Genomic DNA, 22,094 nt, shown 5'->3' with positions numbered 1-22,094 from the left:
TGAAGGTGCTTGTATATTGTATTTGTGAATGTCAGATACTTTCTTCCATCCTGAGGCAAGAGAGACTTTAAACATGAGTTTTAGAGGATGACACCTACTTCTTGGTGCCTGTTACAGATGTGATGATTGTGAAGAATGATTTTACACTCCTTACGACTGCGTAAGCTACATAATGCAACCTTAAGTTCTATAACGCAATATTCTTGTTACCTTAACATATGTAAAAAAAAAAACAACTTGCCGTTCAATTTTATTAGGTCATTGTTTTTTATTAAGTTATTACAGTAAATAACTCTTTTACAGTTTCTGTCTGTATTGTAAACAGTGAAAAGGGCTTCAGATGTACATGTATGTATGTATGTATGTATGTATGATAGCGTTTGCAGTATGTACAAAACGACCTGTAAATAAAATGTAGAAGCTTTTCTAAGTGTTTACTGGTAATGTGAATAGTGAAGTGCTATTTGAACATTGGATACATTAGAACGGATACAGTAGCTACTGTAGAGTCAGAACACACGTCCACATCTTGCAGGAGTGAACAACATTTATCTCCATTCAGTCAGTTTTTCAGCCTTTCAGAGGAAATCCATCTCAGGGCTCAGGCTGCGTGGGTCGAGGTGCACGGACAGAGCTGCTGCCACCTCCGGGTCCAGATCTGCACACTGGGACTCCAGCTGGACCGGTAAACCCCACAGTAGAAAGACCAGAGGGAAGAAGAAAAAAAGAGAACTGATGACTTTGCATGAATCCCGTCAGTAGAAGCTCTTGTTACAGGTGTGTGTAGGTTACCTGTCTGAGCTGGCTGGAGGAGAGAGCGGTAGGAGGTGCCTGTGAGATGACCTTCAGGAGAAACTGTTTGGTACGGCTCAGAATCTGGCACGCCTCCGCCTGATGACACAATTTATATATTTGAATTCAGAGTGATGTCACAGATTTGAGTGATGAAGCTGCCATTGCTCTGATCAGATGAGGCTCAGTCACCTGATCGTCTGGAGGTTTGGGAGTGATTGGTGGAGGCGTGTGTCCTTCCAGGAAGAGCTGGAGCAGGTTGATGTAACAGAGGACAGCGGTGTGAAGGAACCCCGGACATTGCACGGCCCTGTGTAGAAGCTCCGCACTCTGCTGCAGTAACAAACTATATATACACACACACACACACACACACACACACACACAGTGTTTACCTAAAAGTTGGAATCTATTAGTTGATTAAAGGACTTGTGAGAGAGTTTAACCACCAATTCTTGAAAAACTAACCTATAGAAGGCCCAAGGCATCAGTCGAGTAAACTCATCTGATGTTAACATGGTAAAAGACTGGTAAACCCCTTGTTCTAGAGTTGGAGAGGAGAAAAAAAAAGCCACATTAGTTTAATAATTCATGACTTTAAACTTTATCAGTCAAATAATGACTTTGAATTGACTTTTTTTAGGTTTTAATTTGATATACTGGGATGATTTGGAATGAACTGAGGTGTGATTTCAGAAGTTTAAAATCTGTACGGTTTGATTTAAAGATGAGCAGCCAGTCGGCAGAGTCTGTCAACACATCCAAGACTTCTTTGCAAAAACTGCTGGCTCTCTGACGACTCTTCTCCTACAGAAACAATCACAAACAACAGAGTGATAGGCTTATGCAGCAGGAGAGGCCAGGTGTATAACACAGTGGTACGGAGTTTTTGTGTGTGTGCGTATGAGACTAACCTGGGGACTGAGGAGGGCTGACAGATAGTCGTTAACACACAGGAAAAGCAGGAAAACTAGCACCTGGAAGAAGAAATACATCAGATAGAAGCAGTGGAAATATATTAAAAGGCATGAAACATACTGAGATCAGCCTCTGCTCAGTCAGAATGTCACATGATCCATTTCCAGCACTGACTAGATGATGAATTATTAAGTATCAGTTTAATCTGTCAGCTTGGACTCCAGCAGCCTCTTAACAGACCATCACTTTCTGACCAGCTTGTATATATTTCCAATGAAGGTCATCTGTCTCCTATTGGATTAATAATAGAAGCAGTCTGAATGATTGTAATATTAGAATTTTATGAGTAATACACTTTTTTTCCCCTGCTGCTGTCAGAGTTAAAGCTTGTGTCAACAAGATCGCTTATCATGGTGATATCAGAGGATTCCCACAGAGGATCAGTACCTATAAATCCGTTCAGGCTTATTCCAGGAACTAACTATGTAATGAGCTTCAGACTCTGTAAATCAGTATCTAAAAGCACACACTAGTTGCCAGATTGAGAGCCATAAATGCGGCCGCTAAGCCAGCAAACACTTTTTGGTTTTTAGTGAATCAGGATGGTGAAAAGTATTTGGAAACATTTCTGCACTCTCACCTGTCTGTGTTTCATGTCTCTCTCTGGTCGCAGCATCTTCAAAGCAGCGCTGAAGCTCTGCTCATCCTCCCTGTGACCTCGCCAGACTCCATACAAGCTGGCGGCCAACAACAGAGGCGGAGCAGAGGGTACTTGCGACAACTGGCCCTTCTTTAAACTGCAGACCAGACAGAACAAACAGAGCTGAAGCAACTAACTTGCTGACAAAGCCCTGGAAAGACAGAAAATGGAAGCTGAGAGTGTCTGGAATGAGGAGTCAGAGATGCTGGTTTTACCTGCAGGCCCAGTGCTGACAGTCAGAGAGGAGCTGGAGCTGCTCTGGCAGAGGCTCTCCATCACTCAGACGACGCCACAGTGACAATACCACTGGAGACAGACTCTCCCACCAATGCTATACACACAGACAGAGTATGCAACCATGACACAAGAGTACATAACATACTCTGGTGAAAAGAGGCTGATGTAGATAGAAAAATTGGTTCCTGCCTGATTGTGATTTGAATGCCAAATAGCAGCTATCCAAACAAGCACTAATAGATTCTGAGTGATAGACACTAAAAACCTGAGTCAGCGGTCTATCAGATGAAACTGCAAAAAACATCTTTAATATTTTTTGTGTCATATTGAGTTTTTAACACTTACTTTTCATAATATAAAAAACAGCCTCTGTGAGGCTGAACTTAAAGTAGTTTTTGAGGCTAAATGCTAATGTAAATAAACTAACAATGACTCTGCTAAATTAGCAGTTAGCATGTTTACCTTTTTTTTACCATCTCAATGTAGTGTGTTAACATTTTTAAGTGCAGCTGAATGAAGGTCTGCTCAACATTTCTATCCATCAAACAGTTATAGAGATTTTTCAGTTAAGACAAAAGAAGTGAACCGACCAATCAACAAACATTTTCATCCATGGAGCCGTGCGGCTAGCATTTGGCTAAAGAAAACCCAATCTCTGACTTTATAGTCTCACTTTTCTTTAGATTTGTTTAAAATGAATCTGTATCTTGAAATAACACATAAAAATCCAGATTGCAAAACAAGAAAAAGACCCTCGATTCAAGAAGATTCTTGAAAAAAGTTGATCCATATTGGAAACATTTATTTGTCATGCTGAAACTTTCTATTATATACTCCATAGTAGCTGCATTGCTAATGTTCAGATAATAAGTCCACATTTGATTCTGGGAATGAACTTTAAAGCCAAGGCTCTACACCGCTACATATCACTAATACATTAGTGTTTCACCAGGTGAAGGTTGTTTGTTGTGGAATTTCTTTTATTAATGGTGTAAAAGCTACAAGCATCAGTATTTGTATGGGACCCCAGTAACATACTGTTTGAAACCAAGTGTGGAGGACTTAATATGAGAGAGCAGACAATACCACAGTGGAGAGCAGCAGCAGAGGACAGTGGAGGCTGATCTGAGACCAGGCCTTGTTGACTTCACCCGAGCGTCCGCAACAACGCACACTGGCACATAACACACCCTGCAGAGTAAACAGGAGATCTCAGGAGAGTTCTGTGACATGCAGTCATACAACATGTTTGTCTATTATTATTGTTATTTTAACAGTGTGTTTCTCACTCTCAGGAAGTGTGATGTTATATGGCGGGACAACACACCGGCTGGAGAACACGCCTTCCTCTGATGTGAAAGAAAAAAAAAAAAAAAAAAATAGAAAGAAATGCATAGAATCTCTGCACTTTTCCATAATGATTAGCTTTGAGACAGAAATGTATCAAATGCTGTTACGAAAAAACAACAATATGAACCTCTGCTTTTTTTTAACCATGATATGTGTAATGGTAATGTTTGTTTATACTTCATTAAAAGAGATTACTGAGTAGCTCACCTGATGCTGGTTGACATGTTGTATCAGGTTGTTGCAGTCCAGAGTCGTCCTCCCTCCTTCAGTCTTTACTTTGATAAACAAAACTGCTGGGAGTGCCAGTAGTACTCTGTCACACACACACACAAACACACACACAAACACACACACAAACACACACACACACACACACACAAACAAACAAACAAACACACACACAAACACACAGAGGTTTCAGTGGTTATACACTAAATGATACAGGTAACGTGCATGGTCTCTGTGTGTGTATGTGTGTGCCGTGTGCCTACCTGTTCCATGTGTTCAAAGTATATTGCAGGCTGAGTTCAGAGCTGATGCTCGGTGAAGCTGAGCTCACTGTGGAGGAGCACCTCTGACACACCAGCTCAAACAGGAAGTCACACATATCAGGGGTGCTCACTTCCATCTCATATACAAGCTCCTGTAGACACACACACACACACACACACAGATTAAACATGGCTCTCGATTACTTTTTTTGTTTTTTGTCAGCTTTCTTGTGTTGAATGAATTTAAAACCACAATATCCCACTTCAAAGATGCAGACACAGTGTGTGTACTCACCTGTAATCTGGACATGATGTCTGGAAGACAGCTTCCTGTTTCTGACACTCTTTTGTGCAGCTTTTCCAGGTTCTGCTCGCTGTCAACACAATATTTGTAACAATGTTATATCAGTGCCAAATATTGCTTTTACTGCATTATTATTAGAATATGAACACTTCTCTTAATAAGCATACACATCCTTAAAGCTACAGTATGAGTGGTTTTACTGGGAGTAACATTTTAATGAGATACTTTTTTTTTTTTTTGGATTGATTTTAACCCTTGACCCTGCACCAACAGTACTTCTGTACACTTTCTACAAAGTATGAGCACTATATGATGATACTCTGTGGACCATGACAGTTGTCCGTTTAATATCTCTGGGTGTATTAGACCACTGTGGGCAATGTTGATGAAGTCCAATCAGCACAAACTGACTATATTCCTGTCATGTCCTCACTCAACAAAAGAAAATATATAATAACTTGATGTCCATTAAAAGTTTGAATGTATGTGTTTAAGTTCATTTGTGTATACGTTAACAGCGCTAATTAAATTCAAACCAACCTCAACTGCTGGTCCATGATGGCACTGAGGAGGTAAGAGCAGAGGATCCTCATGTCTCCTCCGCAGCCTCCCTCATCCTCCGGACGACACAGGTAGAGCTCCAGACACGCCCACTGCTGGTACTCTTGCCTGCAACACACACACACACACACACACACACACACACAGTCACTATTCCTTCTATTTCAACTGAATGTCTAAGGGCACAGTATGATGTGCGTGTTTCCTGCTTTACCGTTCTGGGTCGGACAAAGCATCTTCACTTCTCTGCACTTGGAGCTCATTAGACAGCCACTCTGTGAAGATCAACTGGAAACACATGACAAAAGTTGATGTGCACAGTGCTGTACAAACACTCTCTAAGTCAAGACTTGATCCACAATGGGGATCCTACCCTGGTATTCATCCTACCTGGTATTGAGGTGTGTGTTGTAGCTGACAGAAAGCAGGATGTCTCCACAGACACCAAGCAGTCTTCCTCCAGGTGCTGTTGCTGTGTGTGATGCTGCTCCACAGGCCGAGGCTGTTCTCCTCCTTATATTCACTCACCGGACCATCAGCAGGAGTCCTTCTGGCTTCAGGTAACAGTCTTGGGATGAGATACAGAAGCTACACACACGCCCACACACACACACACACACACACACACACACACACACACACACACAGTAAAAGAGTGTAAATGGTAATTTGAATGAAGTTTTTTAACACATGTAGCTGTTATTTTTAGTTGGAGAGTAACTGTAAAGCACTGCATGTTATTATGTAGATGGCGTATAAGGATTGCAGGGGTTACTATGCATTTTTCCCACTTTCTAGGTACAGATTTAAGCCAGTGTTGGAGTAACAATTGATAACAATGACATGACAATTAATCAACAGAAAATTAATCATCAGTCATTTGAATGTTGTTTATCATGTAAATATATAAAACATGCTTTTTTGTGTTAATTAAATGTGAGAATTTGCATCTCCATTGAACATGATTGTAAATTGAATGTAAATTAAATTAATGCATCAGTAGAAGAAAATCAATAGGGTGATCAGTGATAAAAATAAATTAAAAAAAAAACATCAGATGCAGTCTTAGATAACTATTTTTCACCAAAACATCATATTTACAAATACACAAAGACATGCTTTATTTAGCAGCAGATTGGAGACAGCACAGCTAAAAAGGACTACAAAATATAATACACCTATTCACCATTTGCCATTGTTGCTTTATCTGCTCTCTTATTGTTTTTAGCAAGGAGAATGATTTAAATAGAGCCCTTTTAATGACATGTCTGACACTAGGGTGTGTGATATTTCATGGAATGCACTGCATTAAGCCAACTTAATGATAAGTAACAGAAACCTTCTTGTAGAGGCTGCTGGGGATGTAGTCCTGCTGTTGTTGAGGTAGTGAGTCTCCTCTGCAGATACCGTAACACACAGCCGCCACACACAACCTGAACAGCAACAACAAGATCCAAACAATAAAGTTATAACAAGACGCTCACAATAATATTCTGTTAGTAAAATGATACAACTAACCTCACCTGACACAGAAGAGCATGTTATCATGTGCATTGCAGACCAGTGCTGAGCTGAGAGCCTCTATGATTGGAACTGGCGTGGGGAGAATGGGAGGAACCAGCTGGACCAGAGGACTGTGGGACATGGAGGAATGGAGGTGGACCACAAACGCTGCCAGGCCGAGCAAGTGTGCGGCGCCCAGCGACGACCCCTTTGGAGAGCGGAGGTTTATAAAACTGATTAGAGAATGTGATATGTTGAAATGATATGTGAAAAGGAGAAGTAAAGAGGTGAATTGACAATGATGTTACAATGACATTATCAGAGATGTAAAAAGAAAGGAAATATTGGACTCATAGTTTTGCATTTGACAAAGTTCTGATATTACATTAGATAACGTTGAATATAAAGCAGTAACTGATTTCCAGAGAAAATTCTTGCATCATTTAAAGTAAATATTAAGTTATCAAAGAAACTGCATTCTTCATATATGTTGTATTGTAAAGAATTTCCTGTTGTTTCTTTTATTTCCAGCTTTTTCAGCTGACCTGTTGTGCACTGACTAACAGACTTTAACATCAAATTGAAGTTAATTACTGGTAATGAGACTTCTTTCTGGGAACCTTCCAAAGAAATTACTGTATTGGCAATTTAAAGACCATTAAAATACAAAATGAGTTTTTCTTAGAAATGCAACAAGATACAAACAAGCAGGCAGTTCACAGACAGACACAGAAAGAAGTGTGTATGAACAGCTATTTCTGTACCTGATTATTAAACAGGTGCCAGAGTCTGTGAATAAGGCTGCAGAGTAGCTGTGTGTTACCGAGCAGAAAACTGACAAACTTAGAAGCCCACTGGTTTTGCCTGGAGACAAAAAAATAAAAACAACAAAAAACACCTGGTGAGTCAGACACCAGAACACACACCGAATCTGTCAGACATATGAACTGAAAACCACATTCAACCACTTTGGTGCTTGTTAAAGACCCCCCCCCCCCCTTATTATTTTTAAGACTTTCACTCAACATGTTAGGAGGGTTTGCTTGGGAAGCGTCTAGCACACACTGGCAGAAGTTTCTCAGGATCGTATTGACAACCTGAAGATGTGAGGGGGAGATACATTAAGAAACTGATAGACAAAGACTTGACAATAAGGAAGACAATAAACTTTGCCAGTGCGTACTTTAATGTGGAGTTCCACAGACAGAGGTGTGTCTATGTGAAGCTTGATGACTGTCTGTCCGGTCAGGTCATCAAGACCAACAGGGAATATGACACTCAGAGTGTGAGAGATCCTGGACAGCTGTGCTGACATCTCTGAGGACACAAGACCAACAGGACAAGTTGAGGGATTCAAATAGACAGCTTTAGTCAGGCAGTCACACTACATGACTGAACTCACTGTGGCAAAGACTCAACATCCAACACTTTCACAGACTGGTTCACAGACTGGTTCTTTCTTAAAAGATGTTCCTCCTTGCACTGAACACATAAACACACACACTCCAGAATACAAGTGTGTATGTGTTTGTGTCCCTGTGGATGTGTGTGAGGTTCTGTGTCTACCATAAGCTTACCTCCTTCATTTACATCAACAAGCAACTTTCTGAATTCCTGCAGCTGAACATTTAAGACCTCCAGAGGATCATCACTAGTGTCCACGCACACTTCACTCCCTGTGAACACAACACAGTGTTACATCACAATTAAACAACAAAGATGACATAAATAATGATCATGGTCAGTTATTAAGATACCCACTATCCTGCTGTCTCTGTCTCTGGCAGGACTCCACATAGGATGAATACTGCACAGCTGGGATCTTATCTGCTCTGAATACACAAAAACAACAGTAGAGTTAGTGGTTTCTAATAGTGAAAATGTTAGTTGGTAAAATAAGACATTAACCCTACCAGTCCAAGTCCAGAATTTTCACAGCATCCTGCCTCTGTTTAAGTGAGACTTGGTTGGATGTAATAAATTAGACGTGCCTAAATTGGATAATTCTAATTTACAGTTAATTATAAATCTAGATGGAATTATTTTATTCTTCTAGTCTATTATTATTCTAATTAAAACAATTTCAAATAGTTTTGTTTATTCTTAAAGAAAATGCATATTTGAAGCTGGTAAGAGACTTTCAGAGGTACAGTAAAATTAAAAGCTGTTTGGTAGATAGAAACGCACATCTGGAATAAAAACCTTTAAACAGGGGTGTCAAACATATGGCCCGCAGGCTAGAACCGTCCCACCCACCAAGGGGTCCAATATGGCTCAAAGGATAACTTTGCAAAGTATTAAAATTGCAGAATAGTAATTGCAGTGGTTATACTGGTCCAGCCCGCTTGAGATCAAATTGGGCTGTTATATGGCCCTTGAACAAAAATGAGTTTGACCCCCCTGCTTTAAACCAAAGAACCAAATCCATAAAAGATAGAAGAAAGTCCACACACTGTAGCTATTGAATCTAAAGAGTTACATTATTCCCATCCCACAAGCTTCTGATAATAACTCACTTTTTCAGAGCTTCTATGAAACTCATCTGAGCATCTGCCTTCACGGGAAGCTGTGATTGAAAGAGAGATAAACGTGGAATTTAAGCATGTGATGTGCAGATGGAAGGACTTGTAGAATTAGACAGTCTAAGTGGCTCTTATCTGTCTGTGAATGTGTAGATCAAGCAAAGAATAACAGTGCAATTAAGTGAAGTGAAGGTACACACCACTCTTGGGGTCAGCAGAGCAGGTAAAAATCTTGTGAGGAAATATGGCCTCCGGAAAATACTGTGAGAGGAGCAGAGTGTTAATGTTAATAATAATATTGTGTCATGTCTCTGTCTAGTTTTAATCGTACATCAATATAAATCAGTAAATTTGGAGGTAACAGAACAGGATTTTATGCAGAACCTCTTACACATTTGAGCACCCTCGTGTACATTGATGTAGTTCATGATAATCTGAGTACCTGGCCTCCATTACTGTGGCAGAGATTCTTCCTGTGCTTTCAAACAGAGACACTGCCTTCTCCACGTCCTGGACAGCCTGGCACTGTGGTTACACGCACGCGCACACACAGACCCACACAGACACAAATGTAACACTGGTATTCATGCTACTAACCTTAACATAAACACAATTTCACAGCATAAAGAAAAAAAGTCTCTTAAAACACAGAATAATTCTATACAGACAGTAATATTACATTATATCTATACATTTTTTACTTTCCCTAAACTTGAAGTCATTTTTAGAGTTTGTACATGTTTGATTGTTTTTTTTGGTTTATAATTTCAATGGTAAAATCCGGTAATATTTGACTTTATTGATGCTTTTCAACCCTGTAAAAAACATAAAATGGATTTGGATTTTATGGATTTTACCAGAATCCATAAACAAAGTGGACATAGTGAGCTGACAAGTTGCACCTGAAATATTAAAAACCATAGCTTAAAACTCAGTTTCATATAAATAAATCATCACTACCCTACGACTAATTACATAGGGAGTTGTATCCTGTCATGTTGTACATACAGAAGTACTTCTAAAGCTTTTTAATCTTACCGTAAGGTGTGTATTATTTCAGCAGATGGATTTTTATGGCACTAAATGGTCAACCTTCCAAGGCTCTCAGATTATATGGTTATTGATTAATACCAGTAACTGACTCAAGTTATCAGCTGTTGAGATTTACAGTTTTTCAAATTTCAGTTCAAATAGACTTGAATGTATCGACTCTACACTAATTCATCTGTGTTGTATTTGCCACTGAATCAACAGGTAGCACTATACAAACAAACCACTGTGTGTCACTGTTACCTGCACTGTTGCTCCACCAGCACCACACACATCTTCATACAGACCCATGTCCTCCACTGACTCCTGCATGTACACAAACACACAATCATGAATTCAAGTAGACATCATAAAATGTTGGGGGCAGTTGTGGAAGCTACAGGCCTAGGGGACTTCCCATTATGCACTGAGCTCGCTCTCTTTCTCTCTCTCTCTCCCTCTTACATTTTGAGAAAAGGGACACTAATCACATGTAATCATCATGTCATGTTATTGTTATACTGCTTCCATATGATAATTTTTCAATAATGTAGTCTTCATCTTTTCTTGGTACAAGTAGACGCATTTGTTTTTGAGGTCCAAAACTAACCTTGAGGTCAGCCAGCCTGGTCTTGGCCAGAGAGACGTACTCCATCAGGAGGCTGCGGTGTTTGACAGGTACATAAGGTGGGTGCAGGATGTGAACCTGCCAGGTGAAAATGAAAGTGAGGTGTTAAAAATCAGAGCTGGATCATTGCTCTGTGTTTAGAGTTTTCTCTCCCATCCTGTTATCACTTCTTGTTCATGTATTCAACTTGTCAACGAGAGGACAGATGTGGGCAGAGGTTCACCTTCAAGTACTGTGGGGGTTCAAAGGGCACCAGGTCAGACAGAAACTTGAGCAGAAACACCAGAGATTTCTTACTGGTTGCATGGCAGCTGCTTCCACCACCAAAAGACATCTAAAAAAGAAGAAACAGATGAAACTACTAGTAAAATAATGTCTGACTTTCAGTCATAGTGTTCTAAGGCGCTGTGTGTTGGTAGCTAAAAAGTAGTGTTGACCATACAGGCTGAGGCTGGCAATATTCTACATTCTAACAAATCCAAGACTGAAACCAGTAATAAATTACTCCCACTAACAAGTATTGTGTGTCTATCCAAAAGTCTGACTCACGTGAACACTCCCTCAAGTCAGAACAGCAACTCAGAAAGTCAGTGAACATTTTGGTACATGACTTACTGAAAGTTGACGTAATACAGAAACATGGCACATGAAAGTAAATATTTGGTTGATGGCAAGAAACGATTTACTCATTCAAAATCAATAATGCATTATCAATTAACTGAGATATCTTTGCCTTTGTTTTTTTCTTGCGATTTGCTGATAACAAGAAATATACACATTGTAGAATACCACAAAGCCTTGTCCTTTAACAGACCCTCTTTGATTAAAACCCCAGTGTTAAGAAACTGCTATAATGAAACCTTGAACCAGTCGCTGTAGGAGGGGAAGATGCCGGGTCCCTCCAGCGCACCCTGTCGTGCCAGCAGGAAGGCAGTTATCACATTCTCCAAGTCGTAGCCTTCAAACGCAGAGATCAGCAGTCTGGACAGCAGCTCTGACAGAGGCAGATGAGAAAACAGTTGGTCCATTTAGAGAGATCAGATTTCGAAGCCTATTGAATTGATCAACGAATTCGCTTTTGAAGTTTATTATTTATTATCAGTTATTTATTCATTCATTATTATTCATTATTAAGTTCTTTGACGGTCAGTCCACCACATTGGTCCAGACTGAAATATCCCAACTATTACTATGAGTTGCTATTGACATTTTATACAAACATTCATGTTCCCCTGAGGATGAATCTTACTGATCTTTGTGATCCTCTGACTTGTACTTTTCCTTTAAAGCCATGAGGTTGATCTTTGTGGGTAGGACTGAAATATCTCCACACCTATTTGATGGGTTCCCATTAAATTTACAAGAGATATGAATGTCTCTAGAGCAGGCATGTCCAAACTATTTCATAAAGGGCCGTGTGCCTACATGCTTTTGTTCCAACCAATCAAGAGCACATGATTCGACAGCTGACTGAAGACTGAGATCAATTGAATAAATGAGTCAAGTCTGTTGTGCTCCTGCTTGGTTGGAATGAAATCCTGCAACCACATTATGGACCTTTGTGAAATAGTTTGGACACCTCTACTCTAGAAGATATTGTAATAACCTCTTCTCATGCACCCCTAGTAGGCCAATTCTTTATTTACGCTAAGAAATATCTCAGCACTAAATTTGGTACAATTACCTGCAAAACCAATGATTAGTCTTGTTACTCTATCAGCAGCTATGTTTTCCAACTTTTTCCTGTTAAAAATCCACTTTTTAATTGTCAAATAATCATTCTTGTCACTGTCAAATGTATTGTCATTACAAAATACTGACACATGTAGACATTCGATTGCAGTAAAACTGGTATCAGTAAATCCTGTGTTCACCTCTGAGGCTGGACTCAGCACTGGGGTTGTAAATCAGCAGAGTGGAGAGGAAGCACAGGATGTGTTTCCAGTTGACTTCATGGGTTTCCAAAACCTGCTGCAGGTGACGCAGCAGCTGCTCCACGCTGAAGATCACAGCCAGCTTTTTTTAAGAAACACAGCAGCGATACATATGAATCTCTGTCAGCTCACCTGAAACAGACCCTGCCCACTACAGATGTAAAGCTGTGTCTCAATATAAGATGTGTCCTTTTTTTGCAGTTAAGAACACCATAAACAATAGACCTATACAGACTTCCCATGGGTTTTATTGTAATTCTCTGAAATAGAGGCATAATGTAACAAGGACCTAAAGTTGACACTTGTAGAGACATGAGTTCAACACTCATCTGCCAGCTAGAACATTACAGATGGCTGTGGAATTCAGGAGGGAGTGACAGAATTGAAATGGGGGATATTTTCCAAGATCCACAGTAACAAGTAAAAATAGTATTTTAATCTTAATCTAAATAATATATGAAGGCTCACCACCCTAGTTAATAGAATTATTTACCTTACGGAAAAGAGAGGTCAGCAACCAGCTGGATTTTGCAAAGGTCCACTCATTCTGCCGAGCAATGGCATCTGACACTGAGGAATGTGGTTCATTTGTTTTATTAAGAGTTGAGTTTCAAGTATAAAGCTGTTCAAAATCAGCCTGTCGTTCATTTTTACCTGTAAGTCGAGGCTTGTAAGTGAGAGTCTGTGTGAGGGAGTGTGTGAAGAAACGCTGAAGGGCTTCTGGAGACACTGAGGCTCCGCACAACGAAGCGTCAAATAGCTGACACCTGCACAAAACACAAGAGAAACAGATATAGTATTGTTCATATTCTCTATGTTTTAGGAGGGGTTCTTTATGACAGTTTTATTATATGTTTAATCAGCTTTACACCCTTCATACAGAACAGTACAGTGCAGTTAACCTTCCTGCTATCTATCACAGCGTCTTGAGTTTAATCACAGGAGAAGCAGTTTTTAATTTGCATGCTGTATATGTCTATACATGAAGGGGCGTGTGGGGTCACGTTGGTTCATTGGCTGCTTTCTTGGAATACCTCCACATACAAATGTTCAGCATACACCATCAAGAGGCTGCGACTCAAGTATGTGGAACATGCAGACTGAGCTGAGAGAGACAGTCCCAGTCACTCTTACACTGATTTAAGCAAACGTGGTCTGTTCACAGGTGCCAGGTGCACTTGCTTCAGCGTTTCAGGGCCGGACAAGCGGCAGGAATTTTTCACACTCTGGTGTCAAAGATTTTTACTGAGAACAGCTCAGTGAGAAAGAAAAGCATTCAGTCAGCTGTGGTCCTGGATGAAAATGTTCAGAAAGGTGTAAAATCTGTCTGAGCTGCAATATGGAAAATCTTGCAGGGTACAGGACCTTTAATGAATTTAAGTGGGCATGTGATCAAAACTGGACATAAACTGAACATATCTTGACCAAACACATAATCTAGTCAATATAAGTCAGTCCCATTTCAAAAGTTTGCTCCAAAGAAATGCAGCCTTGTTTTGCTCACATTTGGAGAACATAATCCAAAATTCCCATAAAACTGGTCTCAGTAAATATGGAAATTCTCTGCCTTTATTACTACATAGTATTATGTATCATAGTATTAAATGTACATTTAAGAGTATTCCACCGATTTAGCACTCCTAGATATATTGTCGCATACGCAAAGCAGTTTTAAAACAAATATCAAAATCTGTGCAGCACAACCAGATTTTTAATCCATAGTGGCTTCTCCCTCTTCAAAACCTAGAGCCTACATTACCCACAAGGCAACTCAACTTTCTGGCTCTATGCGTATCATAAATGTAAATCTTCGTGCTCAGTTTGCTCAGACATAAAAGGTTAACAAAACAAATAAAAACAAAGCACCATAGCTCAGCTCCTGCTCCAGCAGACGGCAGCGTCAAACTCTCGTCCACTTTGTCCAGAAACCCTGAAGAAGAAAGCCAGAAAAAACAATGAAATGTTAAAAAGCAAGACAAAAACAAGAGAAGTTCTAAAATAATACTGGGACGTAGAAAATAGCTTTCAGGGTCCAGAGGTGTGAATCAAAGTGCATTGCTGAATATTTTATTAGCACAAGACAGGGTAAGTGGAGACTCACAGAAGAGCATGTCGTCCAGGACCGAGCAGCAGAGCAGGGAGACCCCTCTGTTTCCTGCTGCTGGATCGTGACTCAGCTGGAAGCCTGTTCCCACCAAGACTCCGAGCACAGCTGAAACACAGAGACATTTATTTTTTTATCCAATGTTGTGATATTCATTTTTTGCTTTTTTTTGCTTGGGTAGTGGCAGTGTTAGTGACTGGCTCTGCCGCAGAAGCAAGGCACTGGTACGAAGAACTACAAAAAAGAAATGACAGTCACAAACAAAATTTGGAGAAACCTCTGAATACAACTTGATGAAGTAGAATTATAGATAACTGGTGTCCTGACCGGCTGATAGGGATAAATTCTCCAAAAACAATATTTTTTGTGTGTATGGTCTCTAGGTGATAAACAGCTTTAAGTCTTGTTTGTTGGTGAACGACTGAGCACACAGCTAAAACCAGACTAGTGAGAGAAAGCAGTGCCCTTACTTGACAACACTTTCAGTTGAACTTGTTGGGCCTCTTTTTCTCCCAGTGGAGGCATCCAACAGGACAGAGCCTTCAACTGAGACACCAGCCACAATCTTACATCTTCATCACTGAGAGGAGAGAAAGCAACAAGAAGCCATAACTGAACAGAAGGTTAAAGTTCATCTCCTGAAGTCAGCCGTGCTTGGATATTCCTCTTTTTTCGTGCGAAGCTTATATAGAGTATATCTTTTTCAAACTGAAGTCAGTGCACAATTCAAAGCAGCTCTTACTTCATCCACAGAGGGGCACTGTAACAGAAAAAGCGTCTGTCTTCTGTTAAGTCGCTGATGTGAAGGAAAGTATAATGAAATTGTATCTCATGGAAGTAAATAATTGTATTCATTTGAATTGAATAAGATAATTGTGTAGTTTAATAACTGTTAATATTATGAAAGAAAATGAAGTGTCCAAGAGTGCAGTCATCTTAACTCTCTGCACTTGTCAGTCTTGGGTCATGTGACTGAGAACATAACGTGATAGGATCCTTGGTAGCTCAAAACGTTTAAATTTGAATTTTCAATCTTGAACTTTTTAAATGTTCATTTAACCAATTTAATGAGTGCACTGATCTGTGAATTTGAACATGAAGAGTTTTTTTTTTTTTAATAATAATGGATACTTGAATATTCATGAGTGTGAATTTGTGAACTCTGAATCCTGAATTTAGTCATATTTAAAATTCAACCTTGTGTGTTCAGTTGCTTCGAACCTGCCTCTGTTTCCATGGTGTTCACAGAAAAATAAGCAGTTGTTGAAAGCAGTGTTGTTGTTTTTTCCTGCTCTGTCAACAGCTGCATGATATTAACCCCTGGACACTCAAACTAGAGCCTCTGCAGTTGAAAAAAAAAATTACTAACCAAAAACTAACATTTCTTACCTCTCTAAAATGTGCCTTAGAGTGAGAATGTTGTAAAAGTGAAGCTGGTACACTACTTCCAGCTGTGGTAGCTTCTGTAAAAACAACACACAAGTTATTTCATTTACAACATCCATGTGAGATAAACTTGTATGTGCACGCAGCTAAAAACAGACTTTCCTCAGGTTTTCTTTTCATTCTAGTATTAAGATATTTAATCTAAGTAACAAATTAAGGTTGAGTAATGTGAAATAAAGGAAGTAAAAACCTCTTTAATACTTCTGCTATAACTAAAACACTAAATATGTGTTTTTATTTTTTTCAGGCATCATATACAGTATTTACGGTAAACTCTAACACACACTCATACATATATACCTGACCCCTCCTGTACTCCTGCCAGAGCAGCTTGGGGCAGAGGGCTCCTTGTGACAGCAGTTCTCTGCTGGACTCCAGCAGGATGCACAGCTGGACCTGAACAGGAGAGTAAGACTAGCAATGACACTTTACACCAATGATTTGTCATATTTTCCATGCTTTATGCAGTAATGAAGAACAAACTCAGAGTGGAGACTTTACTGGCTGCAACTGTAGCTGAACTAAGTTAAACCACACATCGGCCAACAGATCTGCAACACAGATGTGATGCAGCAAATGTTTGCAAAATGCAGAACTAGGAGAGTAAAAGAGGTTTTGAGGGTTTAGGGAAGTTAACAAGAAAACAGCAAGTCAGTGTGCATGTGTATGTAATGTATCAAAAAATATAAATGTTCTTCTGGGCTTATATCCTGCAGGTCTGAACATAGATTGCTGCCAAAAGATCTTCATAAATATAGGAATATTACAAGCTAAGAGAGTGATAGCTCTATCATGGAAGAAGTTTGGCAAACCGAGCATCATGCAATGGTTCAAAGAAATGTCTATGTGTTTACCACTGGAAAAAAATACATACACTTTAAGAGATAAGCAGGAAGTATTTCAGAAAGTGTGGGGGGGGTTACATTGGGTATATTAAGAACAATGATCTGTCTGACCTACTGAATGAAATAGGGACAGAATAACTACTCCCTGTACAGGACCACAATCATATGCTGTACTCTGAACCTGACTCTCGTCACCTCATGGACTCAAATGCCAATTTTGAATGTACCTAATGTTTGGTTGTCTGTTTATCGTTAAACGTGTATGTTGATGATTTTTGTATCTATCGAAAAATTTCAATAAATATATTGTTGGAAAAAAAAAAATATATATATATATATATATATATAAATGACAACAAGAAGGCACCCAACAAATATAGCAAGCCATACAAAAGCAATCAGACATCTCTGAAGAGGCCAAAGATCAAAGCACTGTGAGGTAATGTTCCTAAGTTCAGTGTTTACCTGAAGGGAATCAGGGCTTAGTCAGTCCTGCAATCTGCTCTAATGAACAGTCTTCTTAAATTTGACAGATGTAATAAACTGAGGCAACTTTAATGGGACGCTTATTATTAGTTTAATAGCTATAATTAAACTTTTTTAATTACATTCAGAGCTCCTCTCTGTTGGAACTGTTTACCAGATCATATTAGAAATGAACCATACTCTTCTTTCTGGATCAATTAAGTAATGCAACATCATAACTGCTCTCACTATCATTTTCCATGCACGTCACCTTTCTTGTTACACTTATAACACCTCAGCTTTTTAAATGTTTTTGTTTAGCCCTTGTATGTATTTGTATGTATTCCTTTACTCTTAAGTTTTCATGTTGTATATCTCACAATTGGAAGGTCATCCAACAAGCCCTTATGTAATCTATTTTGTTAGATATTGTTCTCTTTTCCTAATCTCAATGTTCTACGTGTATTGTGTATATTTCTTTTATTATGTTTCTTTTCTTTTGTGTTAAAATGTATATGGATGGAAACTAATATTGATTTCAGAAAGTCAATACTGATAATGCAGACTGAAGATGCTGAGAGCTAAACTGAGACTTTCATGTTGGTTGGACATGAGCAGGAAATGTACAGTTTTCTTTCTTGAAATTTAGTGGAAGAACTCGTCAAATGTGATATTGCACTGAATAACTCTACACCTAAACATGTAGATAAGGTAGCTGCTAAAACCTCAAATCTGTAGTTTTACAAAGCTCTCCAGTCGACAACCTTTTTTTCTTTTTTTAGTTTTGCATGAAGTTTCTGACTGAACACTGGAGTATGCCAGAAAAAACTGCAACATCAAACCCGGTCCATCAATAAATGTAATTCATTTCAAATACAGGTGTTCAGTATTACCTCAACTTTTGTGCTGTGAGGATGTACAGTTCTCTGGAGCAGGGCACAACCAGTTACACCCTGCTGTCAGATACTCACTCTATGAGAGGAAGTGAGCAGCTCTCTCCTCTTGTCCTCTTCCTCAGTTCCGGTGATCTCTGTCAGTCTCTCCAGCACCATCTTCACTGACAGGGCTGTCAGCGGGACACCAAGCTGTGTAGCCTGACACCTCAACTCACTCACTGTCAAGAGGAAACAAACATACCAAAGTTCATAGCCTTTACTTTGTGTCAGGTTACGTGATTATCGTGAGGTGCAGCTGCTGTGACAAAGATGTCATATTTATTTTTTAAATAGTTTTAAAGCTATCAGTTTTGTAATGACTGTGCGAACAACAGGTCTTTCTAAGCCAGAGTATGTAACTGGTCCTGACAGGCACAAAGGCTTGCTTTCTCAAACACTAACCCAGGAGTGAGCCTGCAATGGTTGGTGGGATTCCTTCAGATGCCAGCGGTTTCTGGCCTCCGGTCTCAGAGCAGAAAATGTTGGAAAGGTTTGGATTCTACAAAAAAAAAAACACATTAAAGAAATATATATATTAAAGAAATATCAATAAATACAAATACATGTAGCACAAGTCTCCTCCAGAGGAAATCTAAATCTTAAAATGGCACCGTATTGTAGCATACATGTATAATTCACTCTGAAGTGATTCTTTTAATCAAATGTCAGCTTTTGCTAAAACAGTACAGTGCCATTTTGTGGGTTTTGTATTAAAGCAACCTTTCGTTGAGCCTTAAAGCAATACAAAAGATTTTCCAGCCAATCAGATGGTGTTCATGCACTATAACACCAAAACAAGCTGGAAATCTTTCAAGATGGTCAAATATAGTATTACTATTTCCCTTTTTAATTAAATTAAATGCACACTTAACTGCATGCTAGACCTACCTAACATTCCTCACATTGTCAGTTGTATTATTAGCTGTATATTATTATAATGACTTTTTCTATTATAATGACTGAATGATGATAATTTGCTGTCCATCCTGAGGTCCACTCACTCACCCCAACCTCCTTGAGCAGACTGCAGAGGTTCTGCTGCTGCTCCAGCAGCTGGATAGCTGCCTCATGCAGCTGCTGACCATCTCCCTGCTTCGGCCTCTTCACCACACGACCAGCTGGGGATACAGCAGCAGGAGAAGACATTAACATACTTTTCAAAAGTTCACACTAAAATGGTTTTGAAGGGGTTAAAATGTTTAATACAGTATAATTACACAGTTTGCCAATCAGTAATGAATTTGGGCATTATTAGTTTTATTTTACTGAAGTTAATGCAAAAACTATCTCAAAAATCTAAAATGTTTAACTTATAACATGATTAGATATATAACATAACATTTACATCTGGTGGATTAATTTGTTGAATAGAACTCAACTAAATGGCTCTCTACTACTTTAAAAGCTGACAAGCTACTGTAGCCATCCTAATAATCGATAAAGGTTGATTTAACGCCATAATAAATCAGTAACGTTGAAAACTTGAGTCCGTATTTATAGAAGCAATACAGACACACTCATAACTGTGTACATTTCTGAAGATTGTTGTGTTGTCACTCTGTGTAAATACACTAAAGGCCACAAAACCAAAACCCTTGTATATGTAAACACAGTCAACCCATAAAGATGATTGTGATAATGACATAAAAAGGGACAACTAGGATATGAAGCTAAGTTGAACATTTTTTAAGATATATTTTGGCTACGTATATATGATATGTATTATTGCTCATGTCCAGCTGTCAACTCACCGAGGAGGCTCGACACTGTCCTTTTCTGAGAGACTGATCCACATGATGCACTCAGGGACATGTTTACTGTTTAAACCCCTTTCGAGAGAACTTGGTACTACTTATCCATTTAAAAATCGATACATTAAGCAAGTTTCTTTAAGTTAACTGCACTAAATGGCCGCCTTCTTTCTCTGTTTATCTCCTTCAAGCTGCTGAGACACTGTTTTGGTTCGTCTTTTCCTCCATGTTTGCCCCTTCGCGCTCTCGTCTCTCATTGGTCCGTGTTACTGCCAATCAGAGCCGAGCATCCTGCTGCGGGACAAACAGAAGTAACCAGGAGTTTCCAGAAGTCCCCAAATCACCACATATCTGAAGTCACTTTTATTTAGCTTTAATATTATTTATCTATTTCCTTTTTCCTTGAATTGATTCTTATGTACAGGCACATATATAGATGAGCAGATGGTATGAGCAAATGTAAACAGATAGATATGTGACATTAAGAGTATACATGCACAAATATATGGATATAAGAAGGAATACTTTTATTGGTTTGTGTTTGTAACTATTATTATTATTATTATTAGTAGTAGTAGTAGTACCATTAGTAGTAGTAGTAGTAGTAGTAGTAGTACTATTAGTAGTTGTAGTACTAGTAGTAGCAGTAGCAGCACTGGCAGTAGTAGCCTAATAATAGCAATAGTAGTATTAGCATTAGTAGTAGTAGTAGCATTTTCTTTTATTCTTCTTTTCCATTGCTTTGGCTCGTAGTTACTTCCTCTGCATAGCTGTATCACATTAAAGAAACATCTTAGGTATTCATGTAACAGTGGAACAAAATGAGCCTCACAAAATTAGTCCGGGAATTAAACGACCGATCAATCTCTTCAAACAGAGCAAGGGACAAACAGATCAATAACTGATACAGAGGGCATGTCATCTCTCATCCTTCTTCTTTGGCCTTGACTGGAGGTAAGTAAAAGCCACTCAATAAGAGGTACAGCACAGCCATCATTCTACTACTACAGCAATAATTACACAACTATGTGTTTTATACACTTACTATTCACAGTTGCTACATATGTGAAATATATATATATATATTTTACACGATTACTCAAGATTTAGGAGATTTATTCAAATAAATCAAAAAATTGTCTACTGTCTCAGTGAATAGTACCCTAAATATTCATTTTATTTTTACAAACCAGTATGAAGTTTTGTAAAAATGACTCCCATGAGACCCTGTAGGGACAGGGAGTTCTGTGGGAACTTGATGTTCAACATTTTGTGAGCTCTCTCTAAGTAAACAGAAGTTATATTTAAGACAGAGCTAGTTTTGAAACCCAAGCTGAACTAGTTGTGTAGGTCTTCTCCTTACAAACCCCACTGAAGAGAAAAGCAGCATCAGTTTACTGGATCTTGTTTCATCACAGCAGCATCTCTCCTCATCTCTATGTTGAATATCATTCATTATTATTGCCCTGTCCTGACATGCTCTGCTGTTTTTTACTTATTCTTCAGTGTAAATATGAACAGGGTGTCACTGTCAAGGTTTGCTCAGCTAAACTGTATCGGTGTGTATTTGAAAAGGTTA

General features: G+C 39.0%; 1 protein-coding gene across 1 annotated transcript; it reads right to left on the bottom strand.

Annotated features, from left to right (window-relative positions):
* Positions 1 to 8: 8 nt before the first annotated feature.
* LOC128359470 (Fanconi anemia group A protein) lies at positions 9 to 20,720 on the bottom strand. The gene is made up of 42 exons (XM_053319963.1): positions 20,516 to 20,720; positions 19,770 to 19,882; positions 19,167 to 19,263; positions 18,801 to 18,943; positions 16,820 to 16,915; positions 16,463 to 16,536; positions 15,544 to 15,653; positions 15,071 to 15,181; positions 14,836 to 14,899; positions 13,624 to 13,736; positions 13,463 to 13,539; positions 12,910 to 13,051; positions 11,896 to 12,029; positions 11,259 to 11,369; positions 11,018 to 11,113; positions 10,672 to 10,734; positions 9,821 to 9,903; positions 9,579 to 9,639; positions 9,373 to 9,422; positions 8,618 to 8,688; positions 8,434 to 8,532; positions 8,040 to 8,173; positions 7,883 to 7,953; positions 7,621 to 7,720; positions 6,877 to 7,064; positions 6,693 to 6,786; positions 5,744 to 5,941; positions 5,568 to 5,641; positions 5,333 to 5,461; positions 4,784 to 4,862; positions 4,489 to 4,640; positions 4,205 to 4,310; positions 3,937 to 3,996; positions 3,734 to 3,838; positions 2,626 to 2,741; positions 2,351 to 2,507; positions 1,707 to 1,769; positions 1,506 to 1,599; positions 1,261 to 1,336; positions 985 to 1,138; positions 793 to 891; positions 9 to 677 (listed from the first exon to the last, which is right to left on the bottom strand). The coding sequence occupies exons 1-42, from the start codon at positions 20,574 to 20,576 to the stop codon at positions 579 to 581; spliced, it is 4,317 nt and encodes a 1,438-aa protein (XP_053175938.1). The 5' UTR covers positions 20,577 to 20,720; the 3' UTR covers positions 9 to 578.
* Between the last annotated feature and the right edge of the window lie 1,374 nt (positions 20,721 to 22,094).

This window comes from Scomber japonicus, chromosome 5 (genome assembly GCF_027409825.1).
Source record: "Scomber japonicus isolate fScoJap1 chromosome 5, fScoJap1.pri, whole genome shotgun sequence".
Taxonomy (NCBI): Eukaryota; Metazoa; Chordata; class Actinopteri; order Scombriformes; family Scombridae; genus Scomber; species Scomber japonicus.
This window is presented reverse-complemented; position numbering and strand designations above follow the sequence as displayed.

What these genes read in the sequence shown, in the direction of transcription:
- LOC128359470 (XM_053319963.1), bottom strand. Translation starts at nt 20,576, where the DNA reads ATGTCCCTGAGTGCATCATGTGGATCAGTCTCTCAGAAAAGGACAGTG. An exon ending in TGCTCACTTCCTCTCATAGA is followed by an intron (nt 16,916 to 18,800) that starts GTGAGTATCTGA and finishes TCTCCTGTTCAG; the next exon opens with GTCCAGCTGTGCATCCTGCT. An exon ending in TTCATAGAAGCTCTGAAAAA is followed by an intron (nt 8,689 to 9,372) that starts GTGAGTTATTAT and finishes TTGTGTATTCAG; the next exon opens with AGCAGATAAGATCCCAGCTG.